This window comes from Macaca nemestrina, chromosome 4 (assembly GCF_043159975.1).
Source record: "Macaca nemestrina isolate mMacNem1 chromosome 4, mMacNem.hap1, whole genome shotgun sequence".
Lineage (NCBI taxonomy): Eukaryota > Metazoa > Chordata > Mammalia > Primates > Cercopithecidae > Macaca > Macaca nemestrina.
This window is the reverse complement of record NC_092128.1, coordinates 76,602,521-76,616,346: the sequence shown is the minus strand read 5'-3', so window position 1 is coordinate 76,616,346 and position 13,826 is coordinate 76,602,521. Positions and strand designations below refer to the sequence as shown.

Here is a 13,826-nt window from a genome sequence, read left to right as displayed (position 1 = left end):
TGAGCCACCGCGCCCGGCCTCCTGGAACTTTTAAGAAAAATTCCGGACATCCCTAAACCTGTATGCACTAATAGTGGTGCATGCAGACACATAGTAGGTTGCCTACAAAATGAGGTCTATGGAAAAGTTGTAGCAACAACTACAGTGTTCCTTGATTCACTAAGTAACCAACTGAAACGCATGCATCAATTGGGGGAATGCACACAAACCATTGGACACGTGCAGTTATATGCCCAAAATTATAAATCAGGATGCAGCAATAAATTATACTAAGGTATATGTTTATTATACTTTGCTACATGTACCATCCAAGAGCCTGCTATGTTGAAACAGTAAAATAAAATAAAACTGAAGACTTAATGTTGAAAAAGTAAAATTTTCCTTAACTGCCCATGCGCTATATACATTGAATATTACTAAGCTTCTGGCTGCCAAGTAATGTATCTTTTCTGCCCACAGTTTTTAAAAGTGACTCCATTGCTGTCAGCTACACTTCACTTGGAAAGCTATTGACTTTTCCTTTCTGTTGCCTTAATTTTCTTCTGCAGGAGCACAGAGGGATGCAAGTCCAGGTGGGCACTGCAGCTTCGACTGATTGTGCTGTGTAACACAGCAGGGAAACCTCTTATCTCAGGCTGGGGTTGCCTGTTTAAGATTTTTTTTTCTTTATAAAAGGTAAAGGTAGTAAACACAGCTGTAGAAAAAGGTTTTGTATTTTCTTACTGTTTGTTTTAATCTATAAAAATGATATAATTAGGGCAGATGGTAAAAATGCTTATAAAATCATACTATCTGCCCCTGTGCATATACGTTGTGGGCCAAGTTTTACGCAGCTCACAGTGTTTGAATAATCTGCATGGCTTTGCCTTCAGAATTGGTTTTCTGCATCTCTGCATGCAATGTTGTCAGATCATAAAATACAGTGGCTTATGATCAATGAACTTTAAAATTATAAATAGATCTTGGAATTAGGATGTTATTAAAGATGACTGAAGCTTCACTCTTGCTATTTCCTTGCCAGAGCTGGATCATTGCTCTGAATTCCTGTCTGTCAATTACTTTTCTTTTAACTCCACAGGGGGTATTTTTAGAATTTAGAATATTTATATATCTTTAAGAAGACTAAAGGTTTTGTAAATAGTACCACAGCCAAACCTTCCTTTCAAGAAGATGAAATCCGAATTTGGGATGAAGAATATGCCTCAATTTCAGTTTGCAAAGCCATATAATAATATAATCCCATTTACTTCCTATTTAGATGAACTTGAAGTGTTTTCAGCTGTGGTATATTAAATTCGTCTCATAGAGAATAGATTTGAGTGGATACTTAAGGCCTTTTCCTAGCTAGTTATGTTTAAGTTAAATGAATAAACATATTTTAATGTCTTAATTATAAAAACAAAACGTGTAGAAGTCTATGATCTGCCCTATCATTTGGAAATAAACCAAAAATCTTATTAGGTTGGAATTAAGTGGAAAATAGTTTTTCCCTCTGGGGATTTTTAATTTATTCAGAATATTTATATAATTGCCTACTAGTGAATCCTTTGAGATTTACTTTGTTGGGGATGCTCTTTAACTCCAAACACATTTTTCTTGAGGGCAAGGGGATATTATAATTAATTTCAGCATGGGAGGAAACCTTTTTTCTATTTATCCTGTTACCCTTCACACCCACTTTCCCTCTTCTCCCTCCCTAGATAAGCTCACTGTTGATTTATATGGGCTCCCAAACATTTTAGCTTGGGCTTAGTTAGTTCAGCCTCATAAAAGCATGGGAAGAACTTTCAACCTACATGGGGAATTAATTGGTTTTCCTAACTCAGATGAACCACCTCTGAATGCTAGATCCAAGTCAGTGTGCCTAGCCCTCTATTGGGAGACAAAGGCCATTCAGTTGCATTGCCAAAACCAATGACCGACAACTTGTGATATTTTTGAAAGCCTTTGCTACTTTTGCAATCATAACTCCTATCTTTTCATCTCACCCTAGTTCAAAGAAATGTGCTTTTCCTATACAAATATCACACTGAATATTTCAGAGCTGTTACCTTAAGTTATTAAATGACCTTAGTGCCCCAGCTCAAAGATAACTGCAGCTCCATTGTAATAAAATGATTACTCAGGTCTACCTCTACAAAATGTATGACTTAACCAGTTTTGTTGTGTTTGAGAGTTCTGGGATGAAAAGTACTCTAAATGGATCATGATAAGAGTGAATTGCTCTGAGAGCATTTTTCACTGGACAGATAAATGGATAAAGCAGTGCAAATAAAAAGAAAAATAAACCTCACCCCCAAAACTGGACTTTTAAAGAGTAAGTATTCTACTGATAAAGTCAAAAAGTGCTTTTTATATCAAGTGTGCCTATACAATACTAGCATCATATTGAGGGGTCCTTTATATACTTGAATTATGCACATCCAATTGATGTGTACCATGTTTTATATAAATGAAAGTTTCCATATTAAAAATATCTTAACTTCATAAATTAAATATTTTCAACTGCACTGAACTTTCTCAGTTTCAAGCCCAAAAGAAAAGATGTTCTACTGTTGGCACTTCTATGAGTAAATAGATTTCCAGATAGGCTACATGGAGAAAGTTGAGTAAATGCTGTCATTAAAATTTTCTGCTACCCCACCCCCTTCCATGGCTCTCTCCCTGCAAACTCAGTGGCACTCTTTTCAGCCCATAGTAGTGAACGACTGAAAGCTTCCCAAGCACCTCATCCAACTAAAGGAGGGCCTGCTTCTTCACAAATGTCTAGGAAAGGCAGCCGGGGGCGGTGGCTCAGTCTGTAATCCTAGCCCTCTGGGAGGCCAAGTTGTGTGGATCACTTGAGGTCAGGAGTTCGAGACCAGCCTGGCCAACATGGTGAAACCCTGCCACTACTAAAAGTACAAAAATTAGGCGGGCGTGGTGGCGGGTGCCTGTAATCCTAGCTACTCAGGAAGCTGAGGCACGAGAATCGCTTGAACCCGGGAGGCAGAGGTTGCAGTGAGCCAAGATCACACCACTGCACTCCAGCCTGAGCGACAAAGCAAGACTCTGTCAAAAAAAAAAAAAAAAAAAAAAAAAAGGCTAGGAAAGGAGAGTCACCCCAGGTGGGGACATTGAAGGAGCGCCTTACACCCAAGAATTGAGGGATGGGGCAGGGGGCACCAAAAAAAAGGTGACCCAGAAAAAGGTGAGCCGGTGGGAGGAGGAAGGAAAAGTATGAATGTGCAAGAAGGAAAGGAAAGGGGATGGGAATTGAGAGAAAGATGTATTGGAAGTACAGAGAAAGCAAGCCACCTGGGAGTGAACTCTAACACGAAGAACCGGTTCGTGTCCGGCGGTAACCGAGCTTGGCGTTTGCCATTTACGCAATGTTGCTCGAGGACACTGGGTGGCGCTCGTGGTAAAGACTTGCACTTACCTTAGGGTTCCCTCCGCTACTTCCCCTTCCCTCCCTTTGCAGATTTCGGCTACTAAAAGATAAAATTACTTACATTCTTCCTGCGTGTCTCAGCGGGAAGCGCACCGCTGGAAGAGTTTGATGCCGTGGGGTTGTTTCACCACGGCTGGATTTGTCGGTGGATTTTGAGAGGCAATAGCGTCCAGCCCTCTGGCCTTAGGACAAAGCTGGAGGCCCTAGTGTGAGAACTACCTCACACCACCAGCAAAAGTTTGCTACTTCGAGAGCCGGGATACCGGCCGGTGTATGTCCTGAGCGTGGGTCCGAAGCCGCAGACAGGCCCGCAGAGGAGCCGGTAGTGCACAGAGCTACAATGTCTATATTGTGAAGTTAAATAAAACTGTATTGTGAACAGACCCTCCGCTGCTTTTAACTTAGTGCTTCCTCTTCCTCCAGGCTGCCTTTAAGGAAGGGGTGGAGTGGGGAGTGGGGTCAACCTAGAAAAGAGGAACAAAATCAAGAAAGTTGAGGCTCTGGACCTGTAGAGACACATCCAGATTTGGTCTCACCCAGAAGAAGAATGGCTCAAGTCTGCGTGAGAGCCAACGCTTTAGGAACCGAAACAAAGAAAAATTCTTCCCTCCCGCCCCACTCCTTTTTGTCTTTTATGAAATATGGGAAAGAATGCCCATTTTGACCGCGGGGTTTTGGGGGGGGGTAAAATTTAGCAAGGTCTAGAACTAATTTGATATTGTAACATTATTTTCAATCGGATCCCGAACTTCTAAATTTTGCCCCAATTCTGCAGCTTCCAATCCCATCCTGGTTAGAATCTACCATCTCAGCAAGGTGTAAGGGCATTGCTAGGAACACCCTGTTCAGTATAACCATGTGGTAACTCAAATCTCTATTTAACCAAAAGTGTCAAAGATAGGGGACCGGAGGAAGGGAGGCCTGGCTCCCTGCCCACTTGTCTTTGCCGGGAGATGCTTTGAACTGTCCTTGGCATTGATCTGGGGAAGCGATTCCTGTAAATAATGGCAGGGTGTGTGTCAGATGATTCGATTGGCACCGATAACTTCTGCAGAGCAGAGCCCAGGACCGCAGCCCCATGTTTCCCTGCTGTTCTTTAGCTCCTCACAGCCTACGTCCAGACGGTTAACAGCCTGTCGGTAATCGACAGCGCCGAGTCACGGCTGACTGGCAGTTGCGGTTCTGTTTACTCTAAAGTCCACCTCAGAGAAGCCCAGGGCAGCCCAGGCCCAAAAGCTCGTGACTCGGGCCAGGGGGAGAAAGAGAATGCAGCTGGGCGCCAGTCTCCCGGCACTGAAGTTTCCCCCAAAAGGAACTGCGACAATAGCTGCGTTTTGTGTGTGTGTGCAGTCCAGACCGCAAAGGCAGGGAGCTGGTGCACGCGCGGCAGCTCTGCTTTGGAGTTCCTGAGCGGGGCTGTATCTTGCTCTGAGTTCCAGACACCCTACCTCTACCTGTCGGCCTGTTTGGGGCCGAGTGGCTCCACACCCCAAGTAAGGCTAAACTAATACTAGACACAACTAACACAGACGCTTTCTTCTTCGGTAGGAGGGAAAACGGAGGGGAGGCCAGATAACCCTAGATATCCAGTGGAACTCCCAGGTTGCCGGTCTTGGACCCCGTAAAGGAAGATACAGGAAGGCCCCAAATCAGGATCCACTCCCCGGAGTTGACTATTTGAGGGGAGTAACAACGGGGATTGGGAGAGACTTTTATGTTGAATTTCTAAACTCCCCGCTGGATCACGACTAGAACAAGGATAGCACCTTCCTGAAGAGCAAAGTTTAGACCTCGTGTACCAACTGAATGATTCTTGAATCCTTTTCTCCCTTGCACAGGAGCTAAGTAGGATGTCTTTGCAGCAGGAAATAAAGGGGAGAGGGTACAGAAATCCGGGTCTGGGGAATGGAGAGACTGGGCCTCGAGTGCCACATCCATGGAGCCAGGAGGGGGAAATCAATGAGCATCATCTGACTTTGCAAAGGCTTTGATCCTTGTCTCCTTCCCCACTTCTGAGACTTTCCCATTCTTTCCTGGAGGCATGGCGGGTTATACATGGATCCATTCACCTTTGCAGGAGTTTTTGGCCACTGAACATAGTTAAAGACTCTTTATTCCAATGGCTTGAAAATAGATGAAAATATTAAACAGAAGTGGAGCTATTTGGCTCTTCTTGCAAACCAGCAACGAGGATTTGGGCTTCCTTAAGTTATATTTCTTTAAGACAGTAATTTTTTAAAATCATGTTAAGGACTTTGGGCTGCAGGAACTCTCTCTGCCATTCACCGACTTAATGGACATTGTGCATTCTTGGGCATTCCTATCCAGCCCGCGTCCGGGACACACTCATCTCCTGCAAAGGAAGTTGCCTCTTTCCCCAAAGAGCAAATTTTCAAAACATGTAAGTTACAACTTGCTTGCGAACACGCCTCTTAAAAAAAAAATGCTGTTTCCCTTCTTTCTTGCCTCCATTCTACATCCCCCCACACACACACTCCCTGCACCTTGACTCCCTATTTCAGTATCAGTATTTAATTCTACACTGGCCTTTAGTGCAGCCCACGGGGGCGGGGTAGTGGGGAGCAAGGAAAGATGGTCGCCCACCTCATTCCCAAAACATGTGCACTTTTGAGACTTCTGATTGGAACACATTGTCCCCAGACATCACAGAGCCTTGTGCTGGGGCTTCTGCGATGTCTTTGGAATTTACTAAAAACAGATTGACTGAGACCCCTCCCCACTCCACAACAAGCAAAAACACACACAAGGGCGCGGGCGCACACACACACAAACACACACACCCCCTCCGTACCCCCACTCCCTTTTTAAGCAATGCTTTGTTGTGCTAAAACTAGTTGGACGAGTTAGGGTGTTACTGCTGCTCCCGAGGCCCTGGCCAATAGAACCAGATCCACCCCGCTGTGCGTAAGCGCGCAATTAAGGATTTAACCAAGGCAGTGCTGCGCCTCAGCCAGCAGTCAGCCGGCCGGAGACAGAGACTCCAAGACTCCCAGCCTCCTCCTCGCCGCGGCCGCCGCCTCCTCCTTCTCTCCTCCTCCTCTTCCTCCTCCTCCCTCGCTCCCACAGCCATGTCTGCTTAGACCAGAGCAGCCCCACAGCCAACTCGGGCAGCCGCCGCCGCCACAACAGCAAGCACAGCCGCTGCCGCCGCCCGTGAGCGATGACAGGAGTGTTTGACAGAAGGGTCCCCAGCATCCGATCCGGCGACTTCCAAGCTCCGTTCCAGACGTCCGCAGCTATGCACCATCCTTCTCAGGAATCGCCAACTTTGCCCGAGTCGTCAGCTACCGATTCTGACTACTACAGTCCTACGGGGGGAGCCCCGCACGGCTACTGCTCTCCTACCTCGGCTTCCTATGGCAAAGCGCTCAACCCCTACCAGTATCAGTATCACGGCGTGAACGGCTCCGCCGGGAGCTACCCAGCCAAAGCTTATGCCGACTATAGCTACGCCAGCTCCTACCACCAGTACGGCGGCGCCTACAACCGCATCCCAAGCGCCACCAACCAGCCAGGTACATGGACAGGGGACAGGCTGGGCAGATACAGGGGGACTAGGACGCTGGGGGCGCGAGATGGGGTGGTAGATTGGGGGTCACAGCGGTTCACTGCAGTGGGGGCGCACCGGCAGAAGGGAGTAGGACTCAGACCCTCCGACAAAGAGAGTTTCTCCGGCCAGCATTTTAGGGATTCTTAGCAGGAGAGCCCTGTGGAGGTTCGAACTAGCGTCTCTCCCCTCCGGCCCTTCATTCGCTGAATTCCCAGCTTGCCCGGCCAGGAAGCCGGCTAGGCTGGAAAGGGGATAGGGGTGGAGAGAAGAAAGAATCAAGCAGCCCCTGGCGTTTGCGTAATAAAGAGGAGGTTAGTTGTTGGGAATTTTGGTAAGCGTGCTGGGTTGGTGCGAGTGGGAGTAGAAGGCTGCCTCAAAGACTCAGTCAGGATTAGTTTGAGAGCCGCCACAAGCTAGCACGGTGCGGGTGCCCTGAGCACGCTGGGTGGGGGTGGGGGGTTAAGGAGTTGTAGCCAGCCAGAGAAGAGCGCGCCGAGAGCTTTGCGGTTTATCCAGGCATTTCCAAAAACAAAAAGCCATTTAAAGGTGGAGGAAGGTTGCTGAGGGGTCACGTTGTAGGACATTTTTTTTTCTCTCTCCATAGGCCCCCAAAATGTGTCTTTCCCTCCTCCTTTTTCGTCCACTTTGAAACTTAGAAAGTTTAAGAGGGTTAGTGAGCTTGGGCGGTAAGAGAGAGGCATGAGGCTCGGCGGATAGGTTTTACTGGTAAGGTTTGATCTCTTCCCACCAGCACATTAATAATCCTGCTAATATTAGCATCCCCTAGTCTGGCAGAATTGAAACCACAGCCCTCATTCTCCACACTTCTCCCTGGAACTTGACACACACACACACGCACACACACCCTGGAGAGGTTCTCCGCCAGTTCCAGAGGGGTGGTACTTTTGAGGAAGGGGAGTTGTAGCCCCAGGGCACGTTTGTACAACACGAGTTTGGCAATCCCTCCCTCTCCCGCCCAAAGCCATACTCATGACAGTGAGAATCTCGTCCTGACCTGCCGCCCCTTTCCTACAAAAACACCCCACCGGTTCCTTCTCAATGTGTGACTCTTGCTGAACTTTAAAAGAGAGCCCCGGGTTGAGGCGTCTTCGTTTCTTTCACTCTTTCTGTATTTCGTGCATAAGTGGAAGTTTTGTGTGTGTGTGTGTGTGTGTGTGTGTGTGTGTGTGTGTGTGTTTTTACCAAGAACATATTAAGTCTATTTGTAAAAGAAACCAGACACATCTGTGCCCTCGCAGATCTGCAGTGAGATTATGGGGGCTGCATAATCGGCCCTCTGTCTGCTGCGGCCCCGACCGCTTGCTGCTGAAGTGAAGGAGCATAGTTTGCTTGTGGGTATTTGAACTTTGGAGACCTCAGTTAGCGTCTTCCCTGCCCAAGCGTCTGGCTTCTGCGGGCGCCCGAACAGACGCCGACAGAAGCGGGGTCACGGCCCAGGGCTGCCTCCTTGAAGCCCCGGGAGGGGCTGGTGTTTTTGTCTCGGAAACGCGGGGGAGCATAGGGTGGGCGTAAAAACAAGTCCGGGAGAAGGAGGAACCACCGCAAGAGCTGAATCCCAGATGCCAAGGAGAAAGCTGTGTTGTAGGAAACGCTGTACACAAACTATCTGAATGAACAGAGTAGGAATTAATCAGAGGCTACCGCGCTTTTCCATATTTGGGGGAGGAGCATATTTATCGCGGTCTTGAAAAGCAAAGGTGATGGTGATACGAGCAAAGAGTGAAGACTGCGTGGTAAGAAACTCTAGGACTCTATTTGAGGCCCTTCCGCAAAAAGGGCATTGTTTGGTGACAAGCTTTAACTGAGTCTGTTTTGATTATTTAGAGAAAGAAGTGGCCGAGCCCGAGGTGAGAATGGTGAATGGCAAACCAAAGAAAGTTCGTAAACCCAGGACTATTTATTCCAGCTTTCAGCTGGCCGCGTTACAGAGAAGGTTTCAGAAGACTCAGTACCTCGCCTTGCCAGAACGCGCCGAGCTGGCCGCCTCGCTGGGATTGACACAAACACAGGTAAATACGCCGCTGCCATGCACTAGACCTGCCTGAGCTGCAGGTCTGGTTGGGTCGCACGGTTCAGTCTCGATGGGACTGGAGCGGTTTCAAAAGTACCCGTGAGAAACTAACAGACACAAAGACACCAGCCCCTATGCTTTTCCCTCCGCGAGCCAGGCCTTGAGACGGTGGGGATGGGATTCATCAGCGGTCTGGAGATACCTCCCACTTAACCGCGGCCGCCGCCCCCACCCCGCATCGGGCCTCCGGAGCTCGGGGGTCAATTTCTGGGGTTGAAAGCAAGCGGGGGGTTATTTTTAGAGCGGCTTTGCAACCTTGAGAAGCTATCTGGTTTTCTTAACAATGTAGTGCCTCCTCGGGGTGAGCAGGGCTTGGTGTCCTCGCAGTGGTCTCAGGCTAAGAAAAGGCTGAGAACGTCGCCTGGAGCGGAGAAACTGAAGGACCGTGCCCTGAGCCTATGGGAGCTTCAGGCCACGGCCGCCTGAGGGTCGCGAGGTGGGGGGCGCTATTGTACGGGGGGAAGTCTTCCTGGATTGTCCCATTCCCTTTACTCCTCCAACCCAGCTGGGGCCTACGGAAGCAATAAAGAACGTTCGAGTCGCCACCAAGAGCTGCAGTCAGATTCTGGCCTCTCTGAGCTGCAGAGGGAGTGAAGGGAGTAGGACGGGAGGTTGGGAGCTCGCTCCTTTTCCTCACCACAGGCGCGCGTACCCCGCCCCACGCCCCTTCCCCGCCGGGCTCCCGCGATTGTTTTGGAGACCTTCGCCGCGTTCCGCGCGTCTTGCGCAGGCTTACACGAGTCACGCCGCCGCCGCGGACACTCGGGCGCACAGCCGCCGCGCTCGCGCCACCCACCCCCAGCCCAAACAAAAGACAAGCCTTGGGGTCGTGGTCTCACTGGGCCGGGGCGCACCGAGCCGGCCAGGGCGCCCTCTGTGGCCAGAGCTCCATGGTTTGCCTCAGGCATAGCTTCTTGGCCATAGGCCGCAAGCGGCGGGGAGACGCCAGGCAGGGCTGGGCCGCCCAGGGGCCCGAAGATGCCTCCAGTCGTCGCCCCGGGGAAGGCGCGGGCGACCTCTGAGTGTCCCGGTAACGTGTGCCTTTGTTCCCCAACTCAGGTGAAAATCTGGTTTCAGAACAAAAGATCCAAGATCAAGAAGATCATGAAAAACGGGGAGATGCCCCCGGAGCACAGTCCCAGCTCCAGCGACCCAATGGCGTGTAACTCGCCGCAGTCTCCAGCGGTGTGGGAGCCCCAGGGCTCGTCCCGCTCGCTCAGCCACCACCCTCATGCCCACCCTCCGACCTCCAACCAGTCCCCAGCGTCCAGCTACCTGGAGAACTCTGCATCCTGGTACACAAGTGCAGCCAGCTCAATCAGTTCCCACCTGCCGCCACCTGGCTCCTTACAGCACCCGCTGGCGCTGGCCTCCGGGACACTCTATTAGATGGGCTGCTCTCTCTTACTCTCTTTTTTGGGACTACTGTGTTTTGCTCTTCTAGAAAATCATAAAGAAAGGAATTCATATGGGGAAGTTCAGAAAACTGAAACAAAAAGATTCATGTGTAAAGCTTTTTTTTTTTTTTTTTTTTGCATGTAAGTTATTGCGTTTCAAAGGACCCCCCCCCTTTTTTTACAGAGGACTTTTTTTTGCGCAACTGTGGACACTTTCAATGGTGCCTTGAAATCTATGACCTCAACTTTTCAAAAGACTTTTTTCAATGTCATTTTAGCCATGTAAATAAGTGTAGATAGAGGAATTAAACTGTATATTCTGGATAAATAAAATTATTTCGACCATGAAAAGCGGATTGTTTCTGAAAAATACTTGATTCTACCCCTCTGATAACTGGCTAGTGAAGTTTTATTGAAGGCAACTAAAGAAGGACAAGCTCTACAGAGATCCAACAAGGCAAAAAAGAAAAGTCGGGGCTGCATGCATGCAGACTGTATATGTGTATATGTTCAATGCTATACTTTGTGTGTATGTGTGTGTGTGTGTTTGCTTAGCCACACACACAAAAAAAACCTTTAGATAAAATTAACTCCAAATTGTTTCAGGTAGAAGGTTATGCTGAAATAAAAATACATCCCTCTCACCCTGTATGTGAGTTAGAAGGCAACAGAAATCCCTCAATAACCCCTCTGAATTCTAAGCTCAAAGCAATTACGTTGGAGAAGCGCCCCCACCCATCATCAGCCTCTGTGTAGTGGCAGAGCAATTAGACAAATTACCCTTCAAAGGGAGTTTCCAGAGATGAGAAAACGAAAAGAAAAATCCTACCTCACACCTTTTACATTTTTAAAAAATCTAAAATGTTTGGAGCATGGCAAATGATAAAACCTTGGACTCTGGAGTATGATTATAAATGTATCAGCTCTTTTTGAGAGATGAAAACATTGTAGATACGGTGAAGAGGGAACTTCAGGGTTGGGGAAAGGAAGGAATGGAAAGCATTGTGACACTGTGTTGATTTCATTTTGTGTGAGATAATATTCTTAATATTTCCCTTCCCTCCTTCCTTTTTTCAGGAAGGAGCTTCCTCTGCTTTGCTTTTACCTAAAACAGTGGCAAAACAGGCTCTAAATGATGCAAAATGGAATCTGTTTACGAGGATTTCTCCTTTGGGAAGCCTTCTTTGGGACAGAGAGAAAGGAGTTGCTGCAGCTGTGCCCTGTGTCCCTTCCTTCTTCTTGCACTCCTGCATGTAAATATCAACAGTATGACCAGAACTACGCACTGCGCCTAAAGATCCAGGCCTGAATTGTAGGTCTCTTTCTGTCTGACTGTCCTTCAGTGGGCCTGACTCTCCTTAGGATACGAAGGAAAATGTTGCGTTGGAAATTACAAGATGCATGTGAAATATTTTACAGCTAGGAAGTCAGCAGCAATAAATGTGACAAAAGAACCTTCTTAAAGTGGGGGTAGATTAGAGCATAAAAATTATATCCTGTCGCTGGGGATTTCTGAGAAGGCTCTTCCAGGGTTGGGAGACTAGACCTGAAAAGGCACGCTATGTGCCCTGAGGGGAATTTACCTTACCTGCATGTTTCTCTCTCTCTGCCTGCCTCCTCCTCCTCTTCTCTCCCTACCTCCCTTCCATCTCCTTTATTTTTTTCTTTCTCTTCTCCTTTATTTTTTTTCTAGAAGAGTTACCAGGCCCGCCAGTGTGGAACAGCTTGCTTCTTGGAGGAATCAATATTTTGGCCACTCTTCAGACATACCCCGCAGCCTGGCTCCGAGGTAGCACTACGCCCGGCAGCCTGGCCTGTGGACCCCTCCTCCTCCCGCACCCCCAACTCCAGAGCGACCGCGACTCAATATTTCCGTCTCCCCAATCCGCTCCAGCCGTACTTTCTCGGAAGGAGCATTGGGTGCGGGGAAGAGGTGGCAATAGGAAGGTTTGCGGCGGGGTGCGGGGGGGGGGGGGAGGTGAGGTGGGGAAAGCCAAAGGGTGTCCCATTTTGTTTTCTGCGCTCACAGAGAATAGGGGGATTGGGGAAGAGATGAAGATATCCACTTCGTACTTTTCTTTCTTTGCTTGCAAGGATTTCGGGAGTTTCCATTACACCGAGAGCTAGCGCTTTATTTCTGGCGACTCGGACTGGGAGAAACCCGCGCTCGCGGTGTGCCAGCGCCGGGCTTTCCCCTGCGCGGACGCCTCTCCCTGCCAAGGGGTGCGTGTTTGGGAAGGTTGGGGGTGGGGGCGCACCCACTGCACACCTCCAATATTTGTCACCTACTGGCTGCCTAAGAGTAGCAAGAATGTTCTTGGAACATACGGTTTTCCTTTATGCACACAAAGAGGGCAGATAGTTTTCCAGCTGTCCCTATCATCTCCCCAGCCCCATTACTGGTGGAAAAGAAGGGGGATCACTTCCTCATCCCCATTCACCGGGCGCGGCCGAGCTGAGGGAAGGGAGGGTTTGATTCTTCTAGAGACAGAGGGAAGCTCTTTTTAAATGACCACTCCTCCACCCTAGCTTTGAGGCTGCTTGTAGTTAAGATCACTAAAGCCTCATTGCTAGGTGGCCCAGCCCAACGCCGCGCAGACACAGACTTGGTTTCAAGATTCCTTCCCTTGTGCTAACCTCACTTCTTCCACTCGCAAAGGCCTCTTCTCTCGTGCGGTTTTTATTTTTTAGCTTGGTCTGGGAGCTGTGGACAAAAATATTCTGGTAAACCAGTCTGCAGCGGGCTTTCCCTGGCACCATGGGGATTCTCTCAGGGGAATTTAACTCCCTGCAGTCCTGCGCCCAAGGATGTAAAAATAACAGATCTTCAGCAAAGTCTAAAAATATCTATGTGATGTTTCTCTCCCTTGTCCTCCCTTCCACCTTCTCTTCCTCTCCATTGTTTTTCCTACGTCGAATATAAACGTGCTCCACTCCCCAGCATATTCCCAGACCGGCCGGCCCCACTCTTGACATCGCACTGGGTGACCCCTCTGCCTGCCCCTTCCGGTTTCCACTTGCCTAGCTCTCAGTCTAGTGCTCCCAAAACGAAATCAAGTCTCTTCCAAGATTAATGCTTTTTTCAGTGGGCGTCTTCACACTCCCCACCCCTTACTTCCAACACCTCACCCTCATCTTCAGAGCTCCTCACAAACCCCAGAAAGGCTGGGGCATGCGGTCAGGGCCAGCGCGATTCCTCGGTGCCCAGACCGCCTCCTGAGCCCTCCTGTAAGAGATCAGATAAGTTGGCCTTTGTTTGAGACTCGGGTTGGGCTAGGCGGATTTCTGCCCTTTTTCCCCCCTTTTTCCTGGCGGCCACCTCCTTGTGGGACA

The 13,826-nt window shown here is 48.8% G+C and overlaps 1 protein-coding gene across 2 annotated transcripts; it reads left to right on the top strand.

The window, feature by feature from the left end:
- The first annotated feature begins 6,382 nt into the window (after positions 1-6,382).
- On the top strand, positions 6,383-12,377 carry LOC105475552 (distal-less homeobox 5). Of its 2 annotated transcripts, none has more exons than XM_011730910.2 (3): positions 6,383-6,969; positions 8,850-9,034; positions 11,571-12,377. In XM_011730910.2, the coding sequence occupies exons 1-3, from the start codon at positions 6,615-6,617 to the stop codon at positions 11,748-11,750; spliced, it is 720 nt and encodes a 239-aa protein (XP_011729212.1). In that variant the 5' UTR covers positions 6,383-6,614; the 3' UTR covers positions 11,751-12,377. The 2 variants fall into 2 exon arrangements, with proteins under 2 accessions (XP_011729212.1, XP_011729211.1); XM_011730909.2 differs by lacking the exon at positions 11,571-12,377 and adding an exon at positions 10,156-11,219.
- The last annotated feature ends 1,449 nt before the right edge of the window (positions 12,378-13,826 follow it).